The sequence below is a fragment of the Parasteatoda tepidariorum genome, chromosome 4 (genome assembly GCF_043381705.1).
Source record: "Parasteatoda tepidariorum isolate YZ-2023 chromosome 4, CAS_Ptep_4.0, whole genome shotgun sequence".
In the NCBI taxonomy this organism is placed as follows: domain Eukaryota; kingdom Metazoa; phylum Arthropoda; class Arachnida; order Araneae; family Theridiidae; genus Parasteatoda; species Parasteatoda tepidariorum.
This window is the reverse complement of record NC_092207.1, coordinates 36262079-36283286: the sequence shown is the minus strand read 5'-3', so window position 1 is coordinate 36283286 and position 21208 is coordinate 36262079. Positions and strand designations below refer to the sequence as shown.

General features: G+C 29.4%; 1 protein-coding gene across 1 annotated transcript in view; it reads left to right on the top strand.

Annotated features, from left to right (window-relative positions):
* The window catches only part of LOC107456282 (neutral ceramidase), a 114960-nt gene that overhangs the window by 34197 nt on the left and 59555 nt on the right, over window positions 1-21208 (top strand). The window contains exon 2 of the mRNA XM_016074112.3: window positions 12184-12327. Within this exon, the coding sequence (XP_015929598.2) occupies window positions 12184-12327 (144 nt within the window). The remainder of the gene's footprint in view (window positions 1-12183; window positions 12328-21208) is intronic.

Sequence of the window (21208 nt, the reverse complement as noted above, 5' to 3'; positions counted from 1 at the left end):
TATTAAATTTCTACACTAGCTTATTATGCATGTTTTGAGTACAAACATGTTTTGAATAAGTTTTTTTGTTTTTATTGTTCAAATATCCGTTAGCTGGGTGTCAAACGAAACTAAATTTTCAAACAAGCTTTTTTTTTTGTTTTTGTATTTCCGAAAATTAATGTTACACATTAACATCCGAAGTTTTCATAAGCAATTTCAAAAATAAGATAAAAGCTATTAAACCAATATTACATTTTTCATTTTTAATTCAAATTAAATTTAAAAAGATACAAAGTATTAAAATCGCTTTATATTACAGTATTCAAAAATGTATGGTCAACAAAAATTCTTTAATATTATAGGAATCAAGGGGTTCAGAATTGTTTTCAAAGACACGCTTTGGTTTGGAAACGCAAAGCGAATTATGTAATTTTATAGTAAGTGAGTAGAGAAAAACAAATTACATTATTTCAAGTTCATTAAAAGATTTGTAAAGTGTATAGCAATCAAGGGGTCTGTTTTTCAAAGAAAACTTTTCGTTGAAAAGACATGATGCATTTTTAGAGTAACTGAGCTCAGAAAATTGCATGATTCATGAGAGTAATTTCAACAAAGGATTTTTAGAATCGGTCAAAGCGCTTAGTTTCTGGAGTTGGTACCAAATCTCTTTGGCGAAAAGACATTTTCTGTTTTTAAGACTAATGCAGCCCAGAAAATTTTAATTCATTAATCTGGAAAGTAATCAAAATAAAAAAAAGAAGAAAATATAACAATCAAGGAGTTTAAGTGTTGTTTTCAAAAAAGCATTTTGATAAAAAAGACATCGTTTTTGAGAAGATAAGATCAGCAAAACACATTACATCATTCAAAGCTCAACATATCCCACCATTTAAAACGGAATAAACCAACAAGAAAATTATTCCTGCTATATTATTTGACTACTATTTCGTCGACTTTTTCGTAGTAGCAAAACTAACCAAAAGCTAACTACTTTTATACACCGAAGAGCCATTACATTTTGACCACCCTGCTAATAACATGTTGTACCACCTTTAGCCCTCAAAACTGCTAGCACCCGCCTTGGCACTGATTCCACAAGGTGCTGATAGGTAGTCTGAGTTATCTGGTACCAAGCGCTCACCAACTGGTCCTGCAATTCCCTCACATTGCGAGGGGGTAGCGTGGCAGCACGAATTTGGTTTTCCAAGTAGGACCACAAATGCTCTATTGGATTAAGGTCAGGTGAATTTGGGGGCCAAGACATGACTTGAAAGTCACTGGAATGTTCCTCGAACCAATCCATGACGATTCGACCCTTATGACATGGTGCATTATCCTGTTGGTAAACACCATCCCCCGCAGGAAAAACTGTTGCCATGAATGGGTGAACCTGGTCTGCAACTATGTTCAAGTAGCTTACAGACGTCAGGGATTGTTCTATGAGGATTATGGGTCCTAATGTGCCCCATGAGAACATTGTTCCTGGGCGAGAAACCATGAAAACCTGGGCGAGCCCATTGTTATAGATGGAGGGTGGTCATAATGTAATGGCTCTTTGGTGTATTAATTTTAGATTTGCACTGTAAAATGCCTCTGGCTCTTTTGTCGTTAAACTACATTTAATCAGAAAAATTAAATGCTTCTATAGGATATTTGTTAAATTCCCCCAAATTTTATATAAAATGGAATAAATGGAATAAATTTTGGTACGTTTTAAATCAATAAAAATGCAAATATCTGCTGGCCATCCTTTTTCTTGTCATGATAAAGCGTTTATTTTTTTCTTCCTTTTTTGAGAATTCTATTCCTTTTCTTAACTCCACAATTTTATTCTACGCCGACCCTATTCGATTTAAGAACATAGAACAGAAATAAGGATAGAAGTTCAAATAATGCTTAGATTCAATGAATAAATTTCCACTTTTCTAGTACAGATTGTTTACATTGCCATAAACAAGTCTGAATTATTCTTATGCTTAAAATTAAAAAAGGAAACGTTTGTCGTTAAAGTATTTTATTTGTCATTACTATTTAAAGAATAACCAGCAAAACTACAAATGTTTAATATTTAAAAATAATTTTCATCGAAACTTTTCTTTTTAGAAATATTTTTAAAGAGAAACTTAGCCACAGGCTGCTAGGAGAATTTTATTAACTTTCATCTGGTATTTCTAGAGATGTTTAGGTGTTTTCTTTTGTGTAAAGAAGGGAACGGGGTAGTTTCAGAGATTTTAAATAATTGTATATTTGAAGTAGTTCTGAATTACTTATAAATGCAAAAATATTCATTTTAATTAGCGCTATTGCATGATTACAATATTAAGCTAATGGTTATAAGCGACAATATTAAGCTTACCTTTCCTTTCTTTCCTGTTAATTAGAAATACTAATATCATTAAAAAATAACAAATTGCTATGTTAATGTTGATTCAAAACTATGAACAGATACTAAAACGTTAAATACACGAAGTATTAAATTAATTTTAGTTAAAGTTTAAATTTAACATATTAAACTATCCAATTTTAAAATAATGTTGCTTTAAATAAAATAATATAATAGAGCTTCTGAAAAAGCCGATAGCTCATTCGGAATATATGTAGAAACATGGTGTGTAGCGTTTTTAAAAAGTGCTTAAAGGTGCTTATTTTCGATTTTCGTTATTTAAAAGCCTTTAAAGGTCTTTTTTCATTGGGTGTTTTTAAAAAGTACTTAATTTTTCCTTTTCAAAACGGAGATTTTTTTCGTTACAGTGTCGATTTTTACCACGTATTATGCAAACGCGTGCTTTTCACATTGTTCTATTCAACGTTTTCACAATTCATTTCGGCGTACCGTCGGTCCATAGCGTATGAAGGCGCCAATCATTTTACATGTTTGATACATGTTCTTGCGAGTCCGTATTTGCATCTACTGAGCTGGGTTTGGTGAAATTATTGCCTTCTCATGTGCAACTCTGTTGCAAGATATTCTCAATTTCAGACTTCATTTTCCACCCTCTGATTTCGAACCGAAAAATCTCTCGATCATTTTATAACGGCTAATATAATCAAGAAAAAAATTCTTTGTCAGAAACTAGTTATTTTCTCATGATCATCTGAAATTTTGCATTTTGTTAATGTGTATAGTGTTAAAAAATATTTTTTCAGTGCTTGAAAAGTATTTAAAAGGTGCTTATTTTTTATTGAAAGATTTGGCTCCGCACCCTGAGAAACATTTTCCTTTCATTATAGAATCAGATACGCAATTTCGAAGTCGAAGAAAAAAAGACAAAGAAAAAGTTATTAAATTTTTTCTTTTTATATATTGGATGTATTTATAATGGATATATTAAATAGCATCATGCTCGTACTCTTTGCAATGTTAGTATTAACACCAGTTCATAACTACACGAATCGACATTTTTTTTAGCAGATTTTATTTTCGCTCCGATTAACTCAATACTTTTAATTACTAAATATTTATTATTGTAGTTTTATTAATATTTAAACTTTATTGCCTGAATAATGGTATATGTATTTATAATGTTTTTTTTTAATGCAAAAAATTGATTGAATGCAAACAATAAAAAAATTGCAGCAAAATTTTTTTAAAATTATAAGATAACTTAAATGCATTAGGTTAACTTCTATCCCATCTGTCATATTTCTTACATTTAACAAGATATACTATCTTTCAAAGATATTTAATTTTTTTTAAACCTTTTTTTTAAATAACATTTAAGAAAAAGATGATAAAAATTCATTTTATCAGTCATTTATCGCTATTGAAGAAGATAAAAATACAAAAATTTCAAGCTGTTATAAATATATTTTCACACTAATATTTTATAAAAAATTATTTACTCATATCATCTGTCTTATCTAATTCTTAAGATTTGCAATGATGGAATATTTCGTCAGGAATACGCTCTTAATCATAGTTTTGTTATCAGTAGAATTCAGTATCATATTGAAAACGGAGTCATTTGTTATTATTTCAAAATATTTAAACCATTAACGACTTTTTATCTCTGTTTTTTATTTATTTGTTTGAGGTGGCGTTTCTCATATAGTGGGTTAGATAAATGTGGATAAATATGACTGTTAGTTTTGTATTTTTAAGAGCTTGTGGCAATATTATGGTACACCACATGTTCAAATCGTCCGGTAGAGCTTTTTCGGTGAAACACGTTTTTTATATACAGGGTGTTCCAAAATTATCTTTACAACTTTAAAAATTCATAACTTCGAACATAAACAAGATATTTATATTCTGTCTTTTCCATGTATTACTGCAACTAATAAAGTTTTTTTCTTCAATAGGCTGAAAAGTTTTAAGTGAGGATGTGGACACCACAACAGAAAGCTCAATGCGTCTCATGGCCGTATTCGCTCCACATTTTCTGGACTTGTGGTGGGTCGTCCGGCTCCACTTTTATGCAATACTGATCCGGTGCTCATGAAGCTTGTGTGCCATGCACGGATGGAGGGTCTGGATTGGATTGGGTCTCTTTGGAAATTTGTCCTGAAGTTCCGTTGAATCTGTGTATCTGATTTCGCCTCTATGAACCATGAGACGCATTGAGCTTTCTGTTGTGGTGTCCACATTCTCACTTATAACTTTTCAGCCTATTGAAAAAAAAAACTTTATTAGTTGCAGTAATACATGGAAAAGACAGAATATAAATATCTTGTTTATGTTCGAAGTTATGAATTTTTGAAGTTGTAAAGATAATTTTGGAACACCCTGCATATATATGAATATGATTATTGCAAAATAATATTGTTTAGAATATTGGAAAAATTGCAAACATAAATTTTAATATTTAAATAACTTAAAACACAAAATAATGGTGTTTCGTGATATTTATTTGAGAATATATTTAAAAAAAATATGAAAAAATTAAATAATTTAAAAATATATATAAAACTAAAATTAGATAATGGTAGAGTTGAGAAAAAGTTCGAAACTTCTTGTTTGCAACTTAGAAAAATTGAGGCGATAAAAGCACAATTCATAAAATTTGGTAGAGCGTGAGTAAATAATGATAAAATTATCCAAAATCACTTGTGGAGATTCACTGTTTGAAGATAAAAGAATGCGTTTAGGCAAACGTTTCTTGTTGACGCCGGCATGCGGAAAACATGAGCGCATGTAAGAAAGGGGAGGAATTCGATTCACGTGTCATGTTGAGATCAAGTTGGTTATATGCTGGCTGAGGAGTGAGTTAGACAATCAAAAATAAGAATGCCGCCAAAATGCCAAATAGGCACGTTTTTGAATAGAAGAATTATTTGGAATATTGGTAAATGGACGATTTCCAGCCGAAGAGTCTAACATTCTCAGTGTGTCTCCATGTGTGGTCTCAAAATTGTGACAGAGGTTTCAAAGTACAGGGCATGTTACGTAACGACCAGTTTAAGGTGGATTAAGACATTTCTCAAGGTCCATATTTGGCAATAACGGTGCGACGTTGCAGAGACTATTGAACTGGAGAATTCAGTTCAGCAGGAGGCTCAATCACAAGCGTCTAGGGCAGGAGGATTCTATAATAAATGAACTTAAAAAATTAATAAAGAAAACGAAAGGAGAAAACGTTGTTGGTATCGTGAAAACGTTGTTGGTAGGAGCATTTATTTCTCGAAACAATCGCCTTTGCCAAATTTTAGCGGTGTTCTTTCCATTATCTTTTGTTATTTATTTACTTAAATTTTTATTTAATTATTTTTTGTGTAAAGAAACATAGAATAGTAAAAAGATTTTTTTTTTGGCTTTGTATGGGAATGGAATTTTTTGATCTTTAAAGATCGCTTTGATCCAGCGAGGGATTGTTCTCGAATATCAGAAGGGTCTCCAGAATTCCGTTCTCGCTTGAAAGGGGAATAAGAATTGTGACATCCTACATTCTGATTAAAATAAAAACAACATTGAAAGTCAGCTGTTTAAATTTTGTAACACTAATTGCTTTTATATTTTTCTTTGTGCAAATTATAGCTCGTTGAATATATATTATCAACACATTTATGCTTCACACCTTCCTTTCGATATAGTTGGCAGCAAAGAACACAAAATATTTAACAAATATTATAAATATGAATGCGTTAGAAAGGAATGTTTATAATTTCGTAAATATTCGTATGTACTCGTATGCTTCAATTTCGGATACCAGTGTGCACGAAACTTCCATCATTAGATCAAAAGTTACTTTGGATATTTTGAAGCACCTCGAACCTCGCTAACTCGAACCTCGATTTCACGAATTTTTCGATATCTCGAAGAAAAAAAAATTCCCTTCAAATACACTCAATGTTAAAAAAGCCTTGATTTCTCGAATTTTTTTTTCTAAGCCCTCGATAACTTGAATTTTTTCCCATAAATAGTGTAGATTTTTTTTCTGAAAGTAAAAAAATATTCCAAAAAAAAATTTAAGAATAGAAAACTAATTCTCATAATCATAACCAATTCTCAAACAAGCACTTCCTGCAGTGGGCACTGTAAAGAGATTTATTGAGAGGCAGTCGAATATGTCAGAGGAGACATTTAAAGCTATATTCCACTTAAAAAGTGTTATAGACAAACTTTCTTACACATCTCTAAAGCAAACAACAATTGAATCTTTTTAAGTGTAAAAAGTGTTTTTAGAATAAACATGGAATAGTAAATAAGGCATGTAAAGAGCAGTTTTCTTTATTCTACCATCGATAACATGCGATTTTCGATAATACGAATTTTCGGTATCTCGAATTTTTTCTGCTCTCCTTTCAAGTTCGAGATATCGAGGTTTGACTGTATTTAATGACGTTATTTTATTAGAATTGCAAACTTAATCTGACTGTAATTTATTAGTCTCAATCTGACCAGACTTAATTTGACTGAAATATATACTGAAGTATCTGACTGTAATATAATTCATATTTCATCAGTATCATTATTTATATACAAAAATTACAACTAAATGATTATAGTTCAGACCTTTGATGTGATTTGAAGATCCATGGACACGAAAACAACAACAACAACAACAATATGATTACTTAAATTTTGAAAGATTACATCTGGTTATTCATTTATGTCCCGCTTTAAAACTTGAATTTGATTGTGATAATGATACACGTTATATGACAACAAGCAGAGTATTTAGAGTAATTAACTTATATGAAATCTCTGAACCATAAATTTTTAAGTCTCTAGTTTTCAAAACGAACTTTTATGAGAACCATTCATTCTCTGGTTAATCAATTTATAGTAGGAATAAAAATGAGGGTTTTGCATCTTGTAAGGGATGAGTCATTGATTCTGCCACCTTCCACTTACAACCTTAGAATGACATTAATTAAAAAAGTCATAAAAGCTAAGACGGAGAACAAAATAGCCTCAATTCCCGATATGATGGATGAATATTTTCCACGATCCATTAAATAACAGAAGTGGAGGCAGCTAAGAACCTTCTTGGCTGCATTTGGCGAAATGTCTTTCTCTATAAGAATTAATGCGTATCGATGAGAATATGATGTGCAGAAAAGGGCTCAGCAATAAATGATGCAAAAATACGGTAAAGTTGATTTTGCTGACCAGACATTTCAAAACTGAGATCCTAAAATATTATTCATAGTTATTAAACTCTTGAGTATATTAGGTTAAAGTGCATTCGAAATATTGTTATCCCATTCCATAATCATCATACTGAAATGTGTATTTGTACTTTAAAAAATAAAATAAAATGATTATTTATGCATATTTGAAGTTGAAAATAAATTTTTGAGTGCGAGAATTTTTTTATAAACAACTTACAAATCATTATAGAGTTCATTCACAATAAAACAAGATAAAAAATCATCAAAACTTGATTGTTGAATTCAATTGAAAGGAGAGGAAATGCGGTTATTAGAAATATCTTTCAGTTACATCAAATTATATTTGCACAGAACCATCTTTGATGCGATTGAAGTTGACAACGATTTGTCAATGATTTTAATTTCTAAATGTGCATTTATTTTGTTTTTCAGCCACTCTACCATTTTCCCATTTCTTCACTTCTAAAAAAAATTGTGAATGTTCTTTCAAAAAATGTATTTTTGTTTTTTTTACACGTTTTTAAAGTTTTTCCACAGTTTTAAAATACGGAAAAATAAAATTTGTAGGCTCAGTTTGAAAAGTTTAAATCCTGATATAGATTTATAAAGTTATGAGACTTCAAATTTAAAATGCCCAGTCCTTTTAGAAAAAACTTAGGCTATGAAATTGTTGAGATACGCGCAGGCGAGAAGTAACAAACAAAAATTAAAGTATTAATTTGAAAATACAAACGATTTTAGCATATTAGGCAATTTTTTATTGACTTTGTTTCAAGTTGTTCAGCTTAGAATAAATTTTAGGCTGAAGAGAAAATGGCTGACGCAAGAACATTATCGTGCTATGATTTTCTATGATTTTAAAATGGGATTAAATCAAGAAGAATGCTTTCAACGGCTTCAATTAGCGTTTGAGAATAAAATTCCATCGTGTACTACTGTATTCAGATAATTTCAGAATTTCACCGAAATCGCAATTTTCTTCAGGGCGAAGACCGCCATCAGCACAGTTATCCCGGATAATGTGTCTGCCATAAGGAAAATGTTAATAGATGATAATCGCTGTACTTACCAAATGATACAGCAGAAATATGACATAGGATTTGCATCCCAACATAAAATTATTCACGAAGAAGTAGTTATGAAAAATGTAGTTTGAGCTGAGCTTGAAAGTGCTTTGATGGTGGAGGAGAGTACTTTTAATTCTTCTAACTTTTCATGCACTTAATTTTAAAAATCTAGGTGTATCTTCAAAATTTCAGAGTGATTCTCGGGTAATAAGGCAATTTCTAGAAACATTGTAGTTTTGTATCATTCATGGACTTTTTTTAAATTTGTATTTTCGTTCGTGATCATAATGTGCTTAATTCAATGTATGGAAATGAGAAAAATGACACCAAAAATTTCATACAGGGATTGAAATTTTAAGCACACTTTTGTATAAAACAACTCTTTCAAAATACAAACTTATTTAATTACTAGCCAAAGCTTTTATTGGCTTAAGAATAATTTTGTTAGTGGTAAAAACGTAGTTTAACGTTACGCAACGTTGTTTAACGTAACGCTACGCAAAACGTTGTTTAGTGGTAAATGCTTTAAGTTTTTTTTATAGACAAGAATAATATAATTCAAAATTTTCCAATTTCATAGAAATTTGTAAATATGTTTTGTATTTCACAAATAATTTTGAAAAAAAAGAAAAAACTGAAGTGATTTTAAAATACTTTATTGACGATTGAAGTCGAAAACATCTTCTAGAACACACACGGTAAAAAAATTTCGGATTATACTACGGTTAAAAGAAATAGTATTCAGGATGCCGGTGCTCTTTACAGTAAAATCCACTTTTACCAGAACATTTTACGGTACAAAAACCCCTTTATACCGTAATTTTTACAATAATAATTACCGAAAATCTCTGAATCCCTGTAATTAAATAAATATTAGTGCTAAAATTGCAGTATAATAGTTCACGGTAAAAATTGATTTTACTGATGATGCACCCACGTGGCATTATTTTATACTTTGATTTGATTCGGAATTTTTTTCAGTGCAGTAACTTCTTCAATTTAATTTGATTGTATCTTGAATAATTTTTTCATTTAAAAGTTTTTATTTTAAAAAATTAAGCATGTTTCACTGTTTTCCAAAAACGGTGATAAACCCTTATTGAGCACCATGCTTAAAACATTTATCTAAAAGGATAAAAAAATAACTGCACTTTTATGTATTCTCATTCACTTGAATTTCAGTTACACTTATAAAAATTATTCTAGAATGAGCATCTGAAACAATTGAAATAAATTAAAATGCTCTCTTACTTTTTCTCTGTTTGTCAAACTGCGAATCTTAGTGATTTTGCAGTTATAAATTTTTTAACATGATACCGAGTAATTTATTACCAATTTTTGGCTCTATTTATTTTCAAATCTAAACCTGAAATCTATAACCTCATTCTAGATCTGTTTACGATAAAAAATGTGTAATAATGTTACTGACATACTATTTTACTATGTAATGATGGAGGAATAATTAGAAGAATATATTCTTTTTCCTCTTTTTTTCTTACCTCAGTTGTTATGGTATTTTTAAAAAATTGTAACACGACATTTTTACATTCTAACAATCAGTATTTGTGCTTTTATTCTTAAACGCTTGAATCTGGAGAAACCTTGATAGCAATGGGTAGAGTATCTGTAATCTAATCGTCGACGTTGATTTCTAAATAAATGACGCTTATTAAATATGAAATGGTACCTAAAAATGACATGGCGCTATATTAACAACCATTATACATCAAGATGTCATTAAACTATTATAATAAATTTCAATAAGGAAAAAAAAACGAATAGTCGTCAGAGTGATAGACAATGTCTTTAGATATAGTCTAGATGCTTTTTTCCCAGACTGTCTATAAATTTAAATTTATAATAAAATGTTTGGATATTTGTTTTTTCTCACTCCATCTTTTTCTAATCCTGTTTAACCCAAACATACAGCTCCGGTGAAAAACGAAATCGAAGAAGGGAAAGAAAATGTGAAGAATGTTTGATGTGACATTATCTCAAAGGACTTCTGAGCCACTTTAGTTGAACCCATTGTTAAAACGGTGGCATGGTAAAGCCCAAAAAATCGATTAATGCTAGTTGAACAGGCCATCTTTTCCATTTTAGAGTGAAGACGATAGATGGCTAAAATTGAGAAAAAATCCCTTTTTCGGATGAGTATTTCTAGATACTCATCATTCTGGGAGTATAAATTTATCCTTCATTTCTTAACTCCGGTGAAATTAGTTTCGAATTATTTTGCATAGCCAAATTTTGAGTAAAAAGTAAAAATGATGAGTGAGGTATGACGAAAAATATTTCACAATTTTGCCTTGGGAACCATTTGAGAACTTCATTTTTAATAAGTTATAAAATTTAGATTTATTTCCATGGAAATATTTATATTCATTGAGCTTATTTAATTGAATAATACTTAGTTTGAAAACAAAACAGTATTAACAAATCGCAGTTATTTTTATTATAAAATGCAGCTTTGTGGTATAAAACGGATATATTTTGCTATAAGAGGATAATTTTAAGTATAAAATGCGTAATTCTTTATTCAAAACGGATATATTTCGCCATAATACGCACATTATTACTAAAATACAGTATGTTTTTACATTATAAAGAGTATTCATTGTAAAACAATTATTTTTTGCTATAACGCGTTAATGCTTCTCTAAAAATATTGGATATATTTCGTTATAAAATGGATATGTTTCATTATAATATCCATTATTGTTTATCACAAAAGTTAGTATTCGTATGAGAACAGCATTTTCTTTTCTTTTTTCAATTTCACAGAAAAATTTTACAGTAAAAAAACTTTTAAGATATTTCAAAATGCCTTGTGATCATTGCTTTCAATAGGTGCGTTCTTTTTAATACAAACGAATACTGTTCACCATAAAGTGGAAATATATTGCTATAAAACGGATACTTTTCATATATCCAGCGGATATTCTACGGACACCATATAAGGGATTTCATCTATCCAAACTACGGCAGTTTATCCGTCATTGAAAACAAAATAACATATATGAGCAATTCTTGTATGACTAAGTTGAAAAAAGTGCACCTCAAAAAAACTCCTTGTTTTAGAACTACGCTATCTCATCTATAACAAAACTGAAAAACAGTACACAGCAAAAATTAAAGCATTTCGGTTTACGAATTAAAAGGTTAAAAAAAAAAAACACATTATAATTTTAATACTGTGAAAAAACAACAATTGCTTCTAAGTCAATCAAAACAATCGAATGGTCTGAAAAACAATATTTTTATAAATTGCAATTTTATAAATCTATTGGATTTTAACAAAAAAAAAAGATAAGTAGCAATCTAAATGCAAACTAGCTTTGATTTTTATTTCAAACTTTTTATGCATATTCATTTATTTAAATGGATAATAATATAAAAAATACTTGTTTAGGAATTTAAAAGAAATAAAGTTAGATATAAAATTACAAACTCAAATATTTAAATGCGTCATAGCAAAATATGTATTTTGTGCATGTATACAAACAAGAAAACTATAATAAATATCTTCATGCATTATTTGTTTTGGAATTTATAACATTATTTTTATTGTTTATTTCAGATGGGATACGCCCAACTTTCTCAGCGTACCGGGGGCATTCATACTCGCTTATACAGTCGGGCATTTGTAATAGACGATGGTAAATCCAGAATTTTATTTATTTCCTTAGACGCCGGTATGACGTCACAGCTCATTTACCTTGAAGTAAGTACTTCAAGTTTATGATTTCCTTACACATAAAAATATGAAATATTTATTTGAACCATTTATGTTCGTTGTTTAACTATTATTTATCGGTGTATTGTGTTATATTTTCGACAATAAATATAAAAAAAATGAAATAGTTAAGCAGTTTAAGCGTTTTCAGAATTGAAATACATTTATGTAATATCAATTATGCTCTAGGTACTTGGCATATCACCCAATATACTTTTTCAGATTAAAGTATGAAACTGTTTTTCTCAATAATTGATAGATTTTTTCTTTTTTCTTATGTTACTTTCATCCCTTACAAAAGCTCATTGAAGAAATGTCAAATATTAGGCTTACAAAAATATTAAATTTTAAGCTCTTCCAAATTTTATCTTTAATTTTTTGATATAAATGAAAAATTCTTAAATGATTCATATGTTTTTGAAAAATATATCCATATTTAATCTTTTTTCAGCATTAAAAATTTAATATATCCCCACTTATGAATTTTTTCTTTATTTTTCTTAATATATGTATATATATATATACATATATATATATANTAAATAAAAGCATGAAGTTCGAAATTTATGTAATTTTCATTCATATGATTGGAGAAAAATCGTTTTAAAATGGAACAAAAATATAAAAAAATAAGGATTCTGGAAAAAATTGCTGTTCAAGTATCAACATCATTCGAGATTAACATGATAACATGATTCGAAGATAACATTATATGACGAGATCATGTCACGTTGATGATTAACATCAACGTGACATGATGAATAAGTCATATGTCACGTTGTAATCAATATAAACATATAAGTTTTGCATTTTTTTATAAGAAGTTTAATAGTTTTTGATAATATTTAGTTGCTAAAGTTCTAGAAGTTAATATGTTAATTACGACTAGTATTGTTTGAAAACAATGAATGTCATTCAAACAAATCTATTAAAACAAAAAAGTAATACTTATATATTAGCAGTGCTAACAAACATCGGTGAATTGTTTTGCGTTTTATTTCTGCGTAAGTTAAATGCAGGTTTAAAGTTTAAACATTGAAGTATTTTAGCATAGTAAATTTGTATTAATAATCGGAAATGTATAATGAAATAATTTAAAATAAATTCGAAATTAAGCTTTCAATCCGATATATTTTTTTAATTTCAATAATTCTTAGAATTCGTACAGTTTTAAATTAAGTTTAATTTTTTTTATTGTGTAACAAAATTTATTATATTTGTTTGCTTGGAAATGATTGTTTCATTAAGAAAACATCGCTAACACACGAGAAATAAAAATTTAAATCTATAGCTTTTTAATGAAATTAATTTAGCTATTTAAAATTTTTGTTTCTCATTAGTTATTTAACTTTTTTTCCCCAAAATTTATGTGTTTCAGTATAACATTATCATGTTTAACATACAGTAATTACTGTAATTATTTTTATACTATAACTATTCTACAGTTTTCGGAGATTTAAAAACTAAAACATAATTACCTTTATTGCCCAACTAAAAACTTACATAGATATTTTAGAAGCAAAATTTCCGCTTCATTTGGTGAATATCAGCGTAGACGACGAAAACAAACTCTCTCTAGTTCATTCTAGATTGCAAACAAATTACTGGCGTTACAACAAACAAATTACAACTAAAAACTTACATAGATATTTTAGAGGCAAAATTTCCGCTTCATGTGGTGAATATCAGCGTAGAGACGAAAACAAACTCTCTCCAGTTCATTCTAGATTGCAAACAAATTACTGGCGTTACAACAAACAAATTACAACTAAAAACTTACATAGATATTTTAGAAGCAAAATTTCCGCTTCATTTGGTGAATATCAGCGTAGACGACGAAAACAAACTCTCTCTAGTTCATTCTAGATTGCAAACAAATTACTGACGTTACAACAAACAAATTACAACTAAAAACTTACATAGATATTTTAGAGGCAAAATTTCCGCTTCATTTCGTGAATATCAGCGTAGACGACGAAAGCAAACTCTCTCCAGCTCATTCTGGATTGCAAACAAATTACTGGAGTTATTTTACTTGGTGTTTCTTGAATTTTTCGAATTCAAAGCTCTTTAACAATGGTGTTTTCGGGCCTGAAAATAATTCTCGTATGATGTGAAAGTGCGAGAGTATGGTGTAAGATTATTCAATGTTAAGTGTTTAGACTTAAATTACGCCCTTTAAATTGTATATGAAAGTTTGATTAATTCTTTTGATTAACTCTTTGATTTGATTAACTCTTAGTTTGATTAACTCTTTAATTCCTGGAATTAGTGTTTCTTCATCATGAGTCTTGAATTCTTCAACATCATATTTAGAAATCTATTACGTCATAGATTTTGCAGTGTGTTTAAAAATGTATTTTCTTTCTATTGTTTTATTCCAATTTTGTTTTTTTATTTTACATTCTTATAATTCCAAATTTAATAAATTTTCAAATTATTCTTGCAACTCTCACAGTAGAAAAGATAAGTATTTTTAATATGCTGATCAAGAGGCTTGCTTGCGCTGATGGTTACTAAGTACTTTTTTAAATTTCGTTGAATTTTACTTTCTCCTTAAATCTTTGTGACTAATTTTTTTTAATATTAATTTTTAACTTTCATCGCCTTATTTTTACGAAAATAAATTTATTAAGTTTCTAAATAATACCTTGTATTTCACTGTATAGAGTCTCACCATCTTCTTTAATTTTTTTTTTTCACTTTTTGTTCGCACTTGTTTTTCATTAACCAAATCTAGAAGCTATACACTGAGAAAGAAATGTATGGTCAAAACTACCTGAACATGGTCAAATTTACCGCGTTTCAGTCTCTATGAAAACACCAAAATGTCCGGTGACCAAAAAGCCTGTTACCGAATCGCTTCGGTAATGATTTTAATAAAAATAACAATAAAATATGGTTTTAAAATATGTGATAAAATTTGGTAAATGTCGTAAAAATTTATAATTTCATAATAATACATTAGAGAGGGTATAAAAATCATTTATTCGGTTAAATGTGCTTTTCAATTTTGTATTTATTACTAAATGCATGGTAGTAGGAAATATAATTTTGAAAACTAGAATTTCAGGTAAACCGCTGCCATAGGAAAAAAAAATTATTAAATGAATGGCTTATACTGTATATTTTGGCTTTTAATACCTGAATCATGCGTTTTGTCTTAACAGAAATGCCATTACCATGCAGTACGTTAATTTTATTATATTTTTTTCTCGTTGTATGAAAAGCTATGCTTCTAAAACAATTAACAACAACATAATTTTCCTTTTTTTACGACTAGGCATATGTATTTTTTCCTAATCTGTAAACTTTTGCTCTTTTAAACAAGCAAATACTGTTGCTCCTCCGAAGCGTTTAAAAAGTTTTAAAAAAGCAAACATTTACATTAAATGAAAAAAAAAAACACTGCTCTTCCATTGAATAATAGATTAGATTATACAAATTCAATTTGGAAGATAGTAGTGTTTACTTAGCGCAAAAAAGAACTTTTCCTTCTTCTCTTAATGTGTCAGTCTTCATTAGCAACTTAGGAAGGAAGAAACAATATTACAAACAAATCTCTTACTTTCTCGGCCTTCACATTGTTTTTCTCGAACTTAATACCCGAGAGCTAAATTAGTTTCCGAATATGACTTGTCAGGTTAGGTTTAAGAATGATTCTCCAAAATTATAAGAAATTTCACTTAATATTTAGTATATAATTTATTCATTAAGGAAAAAATAATAAGGATATAATTTATTCAATAAGGATAAAAGAGGATAATTTTGAATTTATTAAATAAATTAAATAAATTTTATAAAATATTAATTTAAGAAGTCGTATATTTAGAATTTGATTTTTCATGTACTATTCTACCGATTTTGCTCAAATTTTTTATTCTGCCCTGTAAATTTACATATTTTAAAATGACGTAAAACATTATGTACTTTATAATTCAAAATTTTTTCGACTTTTATTAAATGAAATAGTAAAAAATAATAAACATTTACAAATATTTTTTTTATGGAATTATCTTTGGATAAGCGAATTTTACAATGGCGTGCAAAAAGTTTTCAATTTGCTTTAAAAGTTTTCGAGATTTGATAAAATACGCAAAAAGTAAAATTAACATTATGGGATCAAAGTTTTGGATCGCTTTCCTGACCTAACCATGGGTAACATAATTCCCAGATTGCGGCTACCCTCTATATTTTGGGGGTCAGAAATCCGAATCCGCTAAGAAAAAAAAAAGGTATATTTATTCAAAGAAATTACGTTTTGTGCCTGATATCGTAACTCAAAACGTCCTCTGCATTAATTAATTAGAATATTTGAGGTCACCCTTTTGAAGCATTAAGATTGAGTACTAAAACGTGAAGATCCGATCATAAAAGCGAAAGTTATTCAAGGTGGTCCATTTTTGCACACTGTACATAGAGAAGAAAAATGTGGTAAAAACTACCAAAATATGGTACAATTTATCGAGCTTCAGGCTCTTTGGCAGCACGAAAAAGCTCTGCAATTTTTATCGAAGCGCTTTGTCATGAATTTGGTAAAATTAACAATAAAGTATGGTTTTATAAGCTGTGATAAAATTTAATAAATGCTATAAAATTTCGGTATTTTACTAAGATACCTTAGAGCAGGGGTCGCCAAACTTTTTTGATTATCGACCCCTATATAATTTTTCGAAATCTCCATCGACCCCCGCAAAAGTAATTTTCTGTTAATTAAAATAAAACTCTATTAGATACTGTGTTTGTACATTTATTTTATGATTTTAAACATTTATTAAAGTAATAGTACATTACGTAACAATAGTTTTATGAAAAATATATTAATATTGAAATTTAAATATCTTATTATTAAATAATAAGTAATTATGCATAAGTAGATATGATAAGTAAAGTAACTTAAGATTTATTGCTTCTTGATCAATAAGATGGGTGGGCCTGGTGTTTTTTTGCAAGGTTCGCTATATTGGGTTCAAAATTGGTCAATTTTAATTTTCGTCAAAATTGGTCAATTTTGTAATTTTCGTAAAAAAATTCAAAGTGTGCTATAGTCTTGTCGCGGGCTGTACTAATCCATATCATTAATGCTTACCTTCTTTTTTGTGCATTGATAATTAAAATTGATATCTAAACCAAACGAATGGTTTTATCGAAACAATAACTAATTATCCAAAACTGTAAAAGTTTTAATAATGACACTGCAAATATTCAACACAGTTTGCAAAGATAGCTGAAACTGCGTATGATATTTGCATTTGTAACGTCAATGCTCGTCACACGTGACATTTGGACAAGCGCACATATGCATATGACTTATAAACTGCGCTGAGTTCGTGCCACTGCGCGGTGGTACGTAAATACTTGTTTCACCCCAATAAATATACGTTTATTAATTTATGTTTTATAAAGAAACTGATATTGAGTCAATTATAAAAAAAATTCACAAATTTTACATACTTAATTAGGTATGTGTGATTTGCGTATTGAGAACTGTTTCTTCTTTCGACCCACAATTGACCCTTCCGATTCGGATCGGCCCCCATTCGCCCCCCTGTCTCAGATCGACCCCTGCTTTTGTTAAATAGACCCTTGGGGGTCTATATAGACCACTTTGGCGCCCTCTACCTTAGAGCATGGCATAAAAATTATTTATTCGGTTAAAATTTCTTTTTTGGCCTGCCAAAGTCTAATGAGGTTTATTCAATTCCTACTATTAGTTCACACTCTCCCTATGTATATTTATATATCTTGTTCAAGTTTTCAATCGAGGTGACTGGGTGGCGCAGTTGGTTTGTCGTCGGCCTTCTGAGCCCAAGTCTGCGGGTTCGATTCCCGGCCCAGAAACCTGATTATCGGGATGCAGAAAATCCTAAGCGGCCATGTCATATGAATATGCGGAATGCAAAGGATCCCTGGTGTGCCTTATTGTCTCTTGGCACTTCCAGCAAAATTAAATTCCTAGTGCACTTTAGCATCCAAATAGAGTCTCGGTGCTGCCATCTAGTGTGGCAGAAACTAGACGTCCTTATTAACATGGCCAACGGTATCTCACCCATTTTGGTGGTCCTGAAAGAGTGCATACGACTTCTGGAGAACGCACTAGATCTGCTCATCGGGAAGACTGATTGTGCAGCTCATTGGAAATTAAAAAAAAAAAAAAGTTTTCAGTCGTTAATAAAATACTTTTTACTCATCCATTCAAGTTCAATTACATTTTTTTAAACCTGTAGTGGCCAAGTCTTGATGTTAATACAGTTTGTTCAAATATTAATTCCTCAATTAAATTTAATTAATTAATTTTAGTTTTATATGGGAGAAAGTTTTTTTAATTATGTAATAAAAAGTAACTATAATAAAATTTTTCTTTGTTGACCTAAGTAGGAATTGACTTAACATTTTTTTTCATATTACTTGTTTTTTCAATCATCATTTTCAAGCTGTACAAAACAGAAAAATCCATTCGATTCTCGTCTGGTGCTCATAGTGGCCATTTTTGTGCCCTTAGCACTGTGTGATGGCGAAGATTCCTGTTAGAAAGTCCACTTTTAGTGACCAGAGAAGAATAAGATCTTCCAAAGCGAGCTTGAGACATGTCGCGATAAAAATATTTGTTTTTAAACATTGTCCTGTCTTCATGCCGAACAGAAACGAGAATTCCGAATTGAAAATTCTAGTTTAGCATTTTGTCTTCAGGGTTAATGTGCAGTTAATGACTGTTATAGTTGATATTTTTCTACGTTATATCCTAACTTATTTCCATTCTTTTTTATTTTTTCACTTTTACCTTTTTAATTTTCTGCTCTTTTTTTAATCATTACTTCTATGGTTTATTTTAAATATAAAATAAAAATAACCCTTTGATCCCGGTATGTTGTACATCCGGCGTATAAAGTTCTGATCTTACATTTGGTGATCGTATCATTCTGATTTTTATTTTTTAACTTAGTGATTATTAGTTAAGTAGTATAGTTTAAGTGATCAACTTAAACCAAGAAGATTACAATGACATTGCTAAAACCATGAAGTGCATGAAAATCCGACCATTATTGTCGCGTAAAGAATTTGTAATGACGTCATCGTTCATGATCTGTAATATTTTATTCATTAGTTAATACTTATATGAATTCGAATGGCAACAGTTTATCAGTTTATGTTTTATGGAGAATATTAAGAATAGGTAATAAGTGGATCACTTCATAACTTGTGAATATTGTAATAAAGGTTTATAGAAAATTAGTAAGAGTTTTACGATACATTTGGCAATTATATTACGAGGTGTTCAGGTTTTTTCTCGTTAGTTGAATTGTGATTATTACGTTATTAAGTAAGGAAATTAATGAATCGAAAATTTATAAGTAGTTTAAACTCTGGTTAGTGATTAGTACTTAAATTTACAATTAGTAATTACTCAAATTTACAACACAGCACATGCGAAAAATTCGGAATCCAAATATTATACTTACGGATTATTTCATTTTCGTCTAATATATTTTAAAATTTAACTATACATATATTAATGTTGTTTCCACTGCTCGTAGAGCATTTATTGTGATTGACTTTTATTTAATCAAAATTAAAACTCGAACTCTTTGGCGTTATCTGTCAAAAATTTAACCTTTTTGCTAATTTTTTTTTTAACGAAAAAACTTCTAAGTGCAATCAAAATTGCATCTTCAACCGCATTTTGTAATCGTTAAAATAATTAAGTACCGTTTTGTTTTCCGTGAAAAATAATTTGAATAAACTTTTTTTTAAAATTTTATTTATTTATTTTTCATAATTTTGATATGAGAGACAATCAGGAAAAGTGTGGGTTTTCAAAAAATTTACTATGAATAGGCTATAAATTAGAAAAAATACCGTTTCTCAATTTGGCTAATTAAAGGTTAAGAATAACTGAATTTAAGTATTTATGATCGCTAGAAATATTTATGATTGTATTATGCAATAAAACAGAGTAAATATCAGTGACATAATTTTCATTCATAGATCACGCTAAAACTCATTCAAGTGCAATTTTACTACTAAATGTTTTTCATCGTTTCCTTGGATACCAACAAAACGAAATATATCTTGAGTAATCAAAGTTGAAAACACAGTTTGTAGTTTTATATTTGGCATACAAAAAGTTTTTCATTTTATTTTTCTCCACCTGTTATTTTACCTAAAGACAGTTATATTTTCGTCCCGTTGTTTACAAAAACAATTCGTTTCTATGGTAACATACTGTCATTTCTTATCGAAGAGTAATGCTATGTCATACTCATAACATGCAAAACTGTGCGAGAAAACTGTAACCGTGACAGTTGAAATACAGTTAATGGTTACTGTCCATTGATGGATGATGAGGAGTATTGATCATATAAGTAGAAGTTTGAATCGAAAAGCAATTTTTTGCAGCTTCTTTTCCCCTTGAAAATTCCATTTCCCCTCTGACTTAGAATGTTTATAGTATAAATATTCACACTACTTTTTTAAAAATTTATTTAAATTATATTTTACATTTTTTAAAATATAGTTAAAAAGTATTTAAAATTTTTTATGAAAGGTTTATATATTATATTATTATTTATATTTAAAATGTTTTCAAAATATTGTTAAAAAGTATGTAAAGAATTTTATTAAAATTTTTATGTATTATAAAAAAAAGCCGACCTGCCTGTGTAGGGGGCAGGGAACTGTCTTTGCATCAGAAAGGTTCTGGGTTCGAGTCCCGGGCAAGGCATGGGTGTTTCTTTCTCTCTATCTGTGTTCTATGTCCTTTCTCCTTTTCGTGTGAATGTGACCCGCCCTATAAATGGGTTGTGGTAGTGTGACGTGGGCGACGCTGCTTCACCTCCGTGGATTCGTCACAGGTGCCCACTGGGTAACG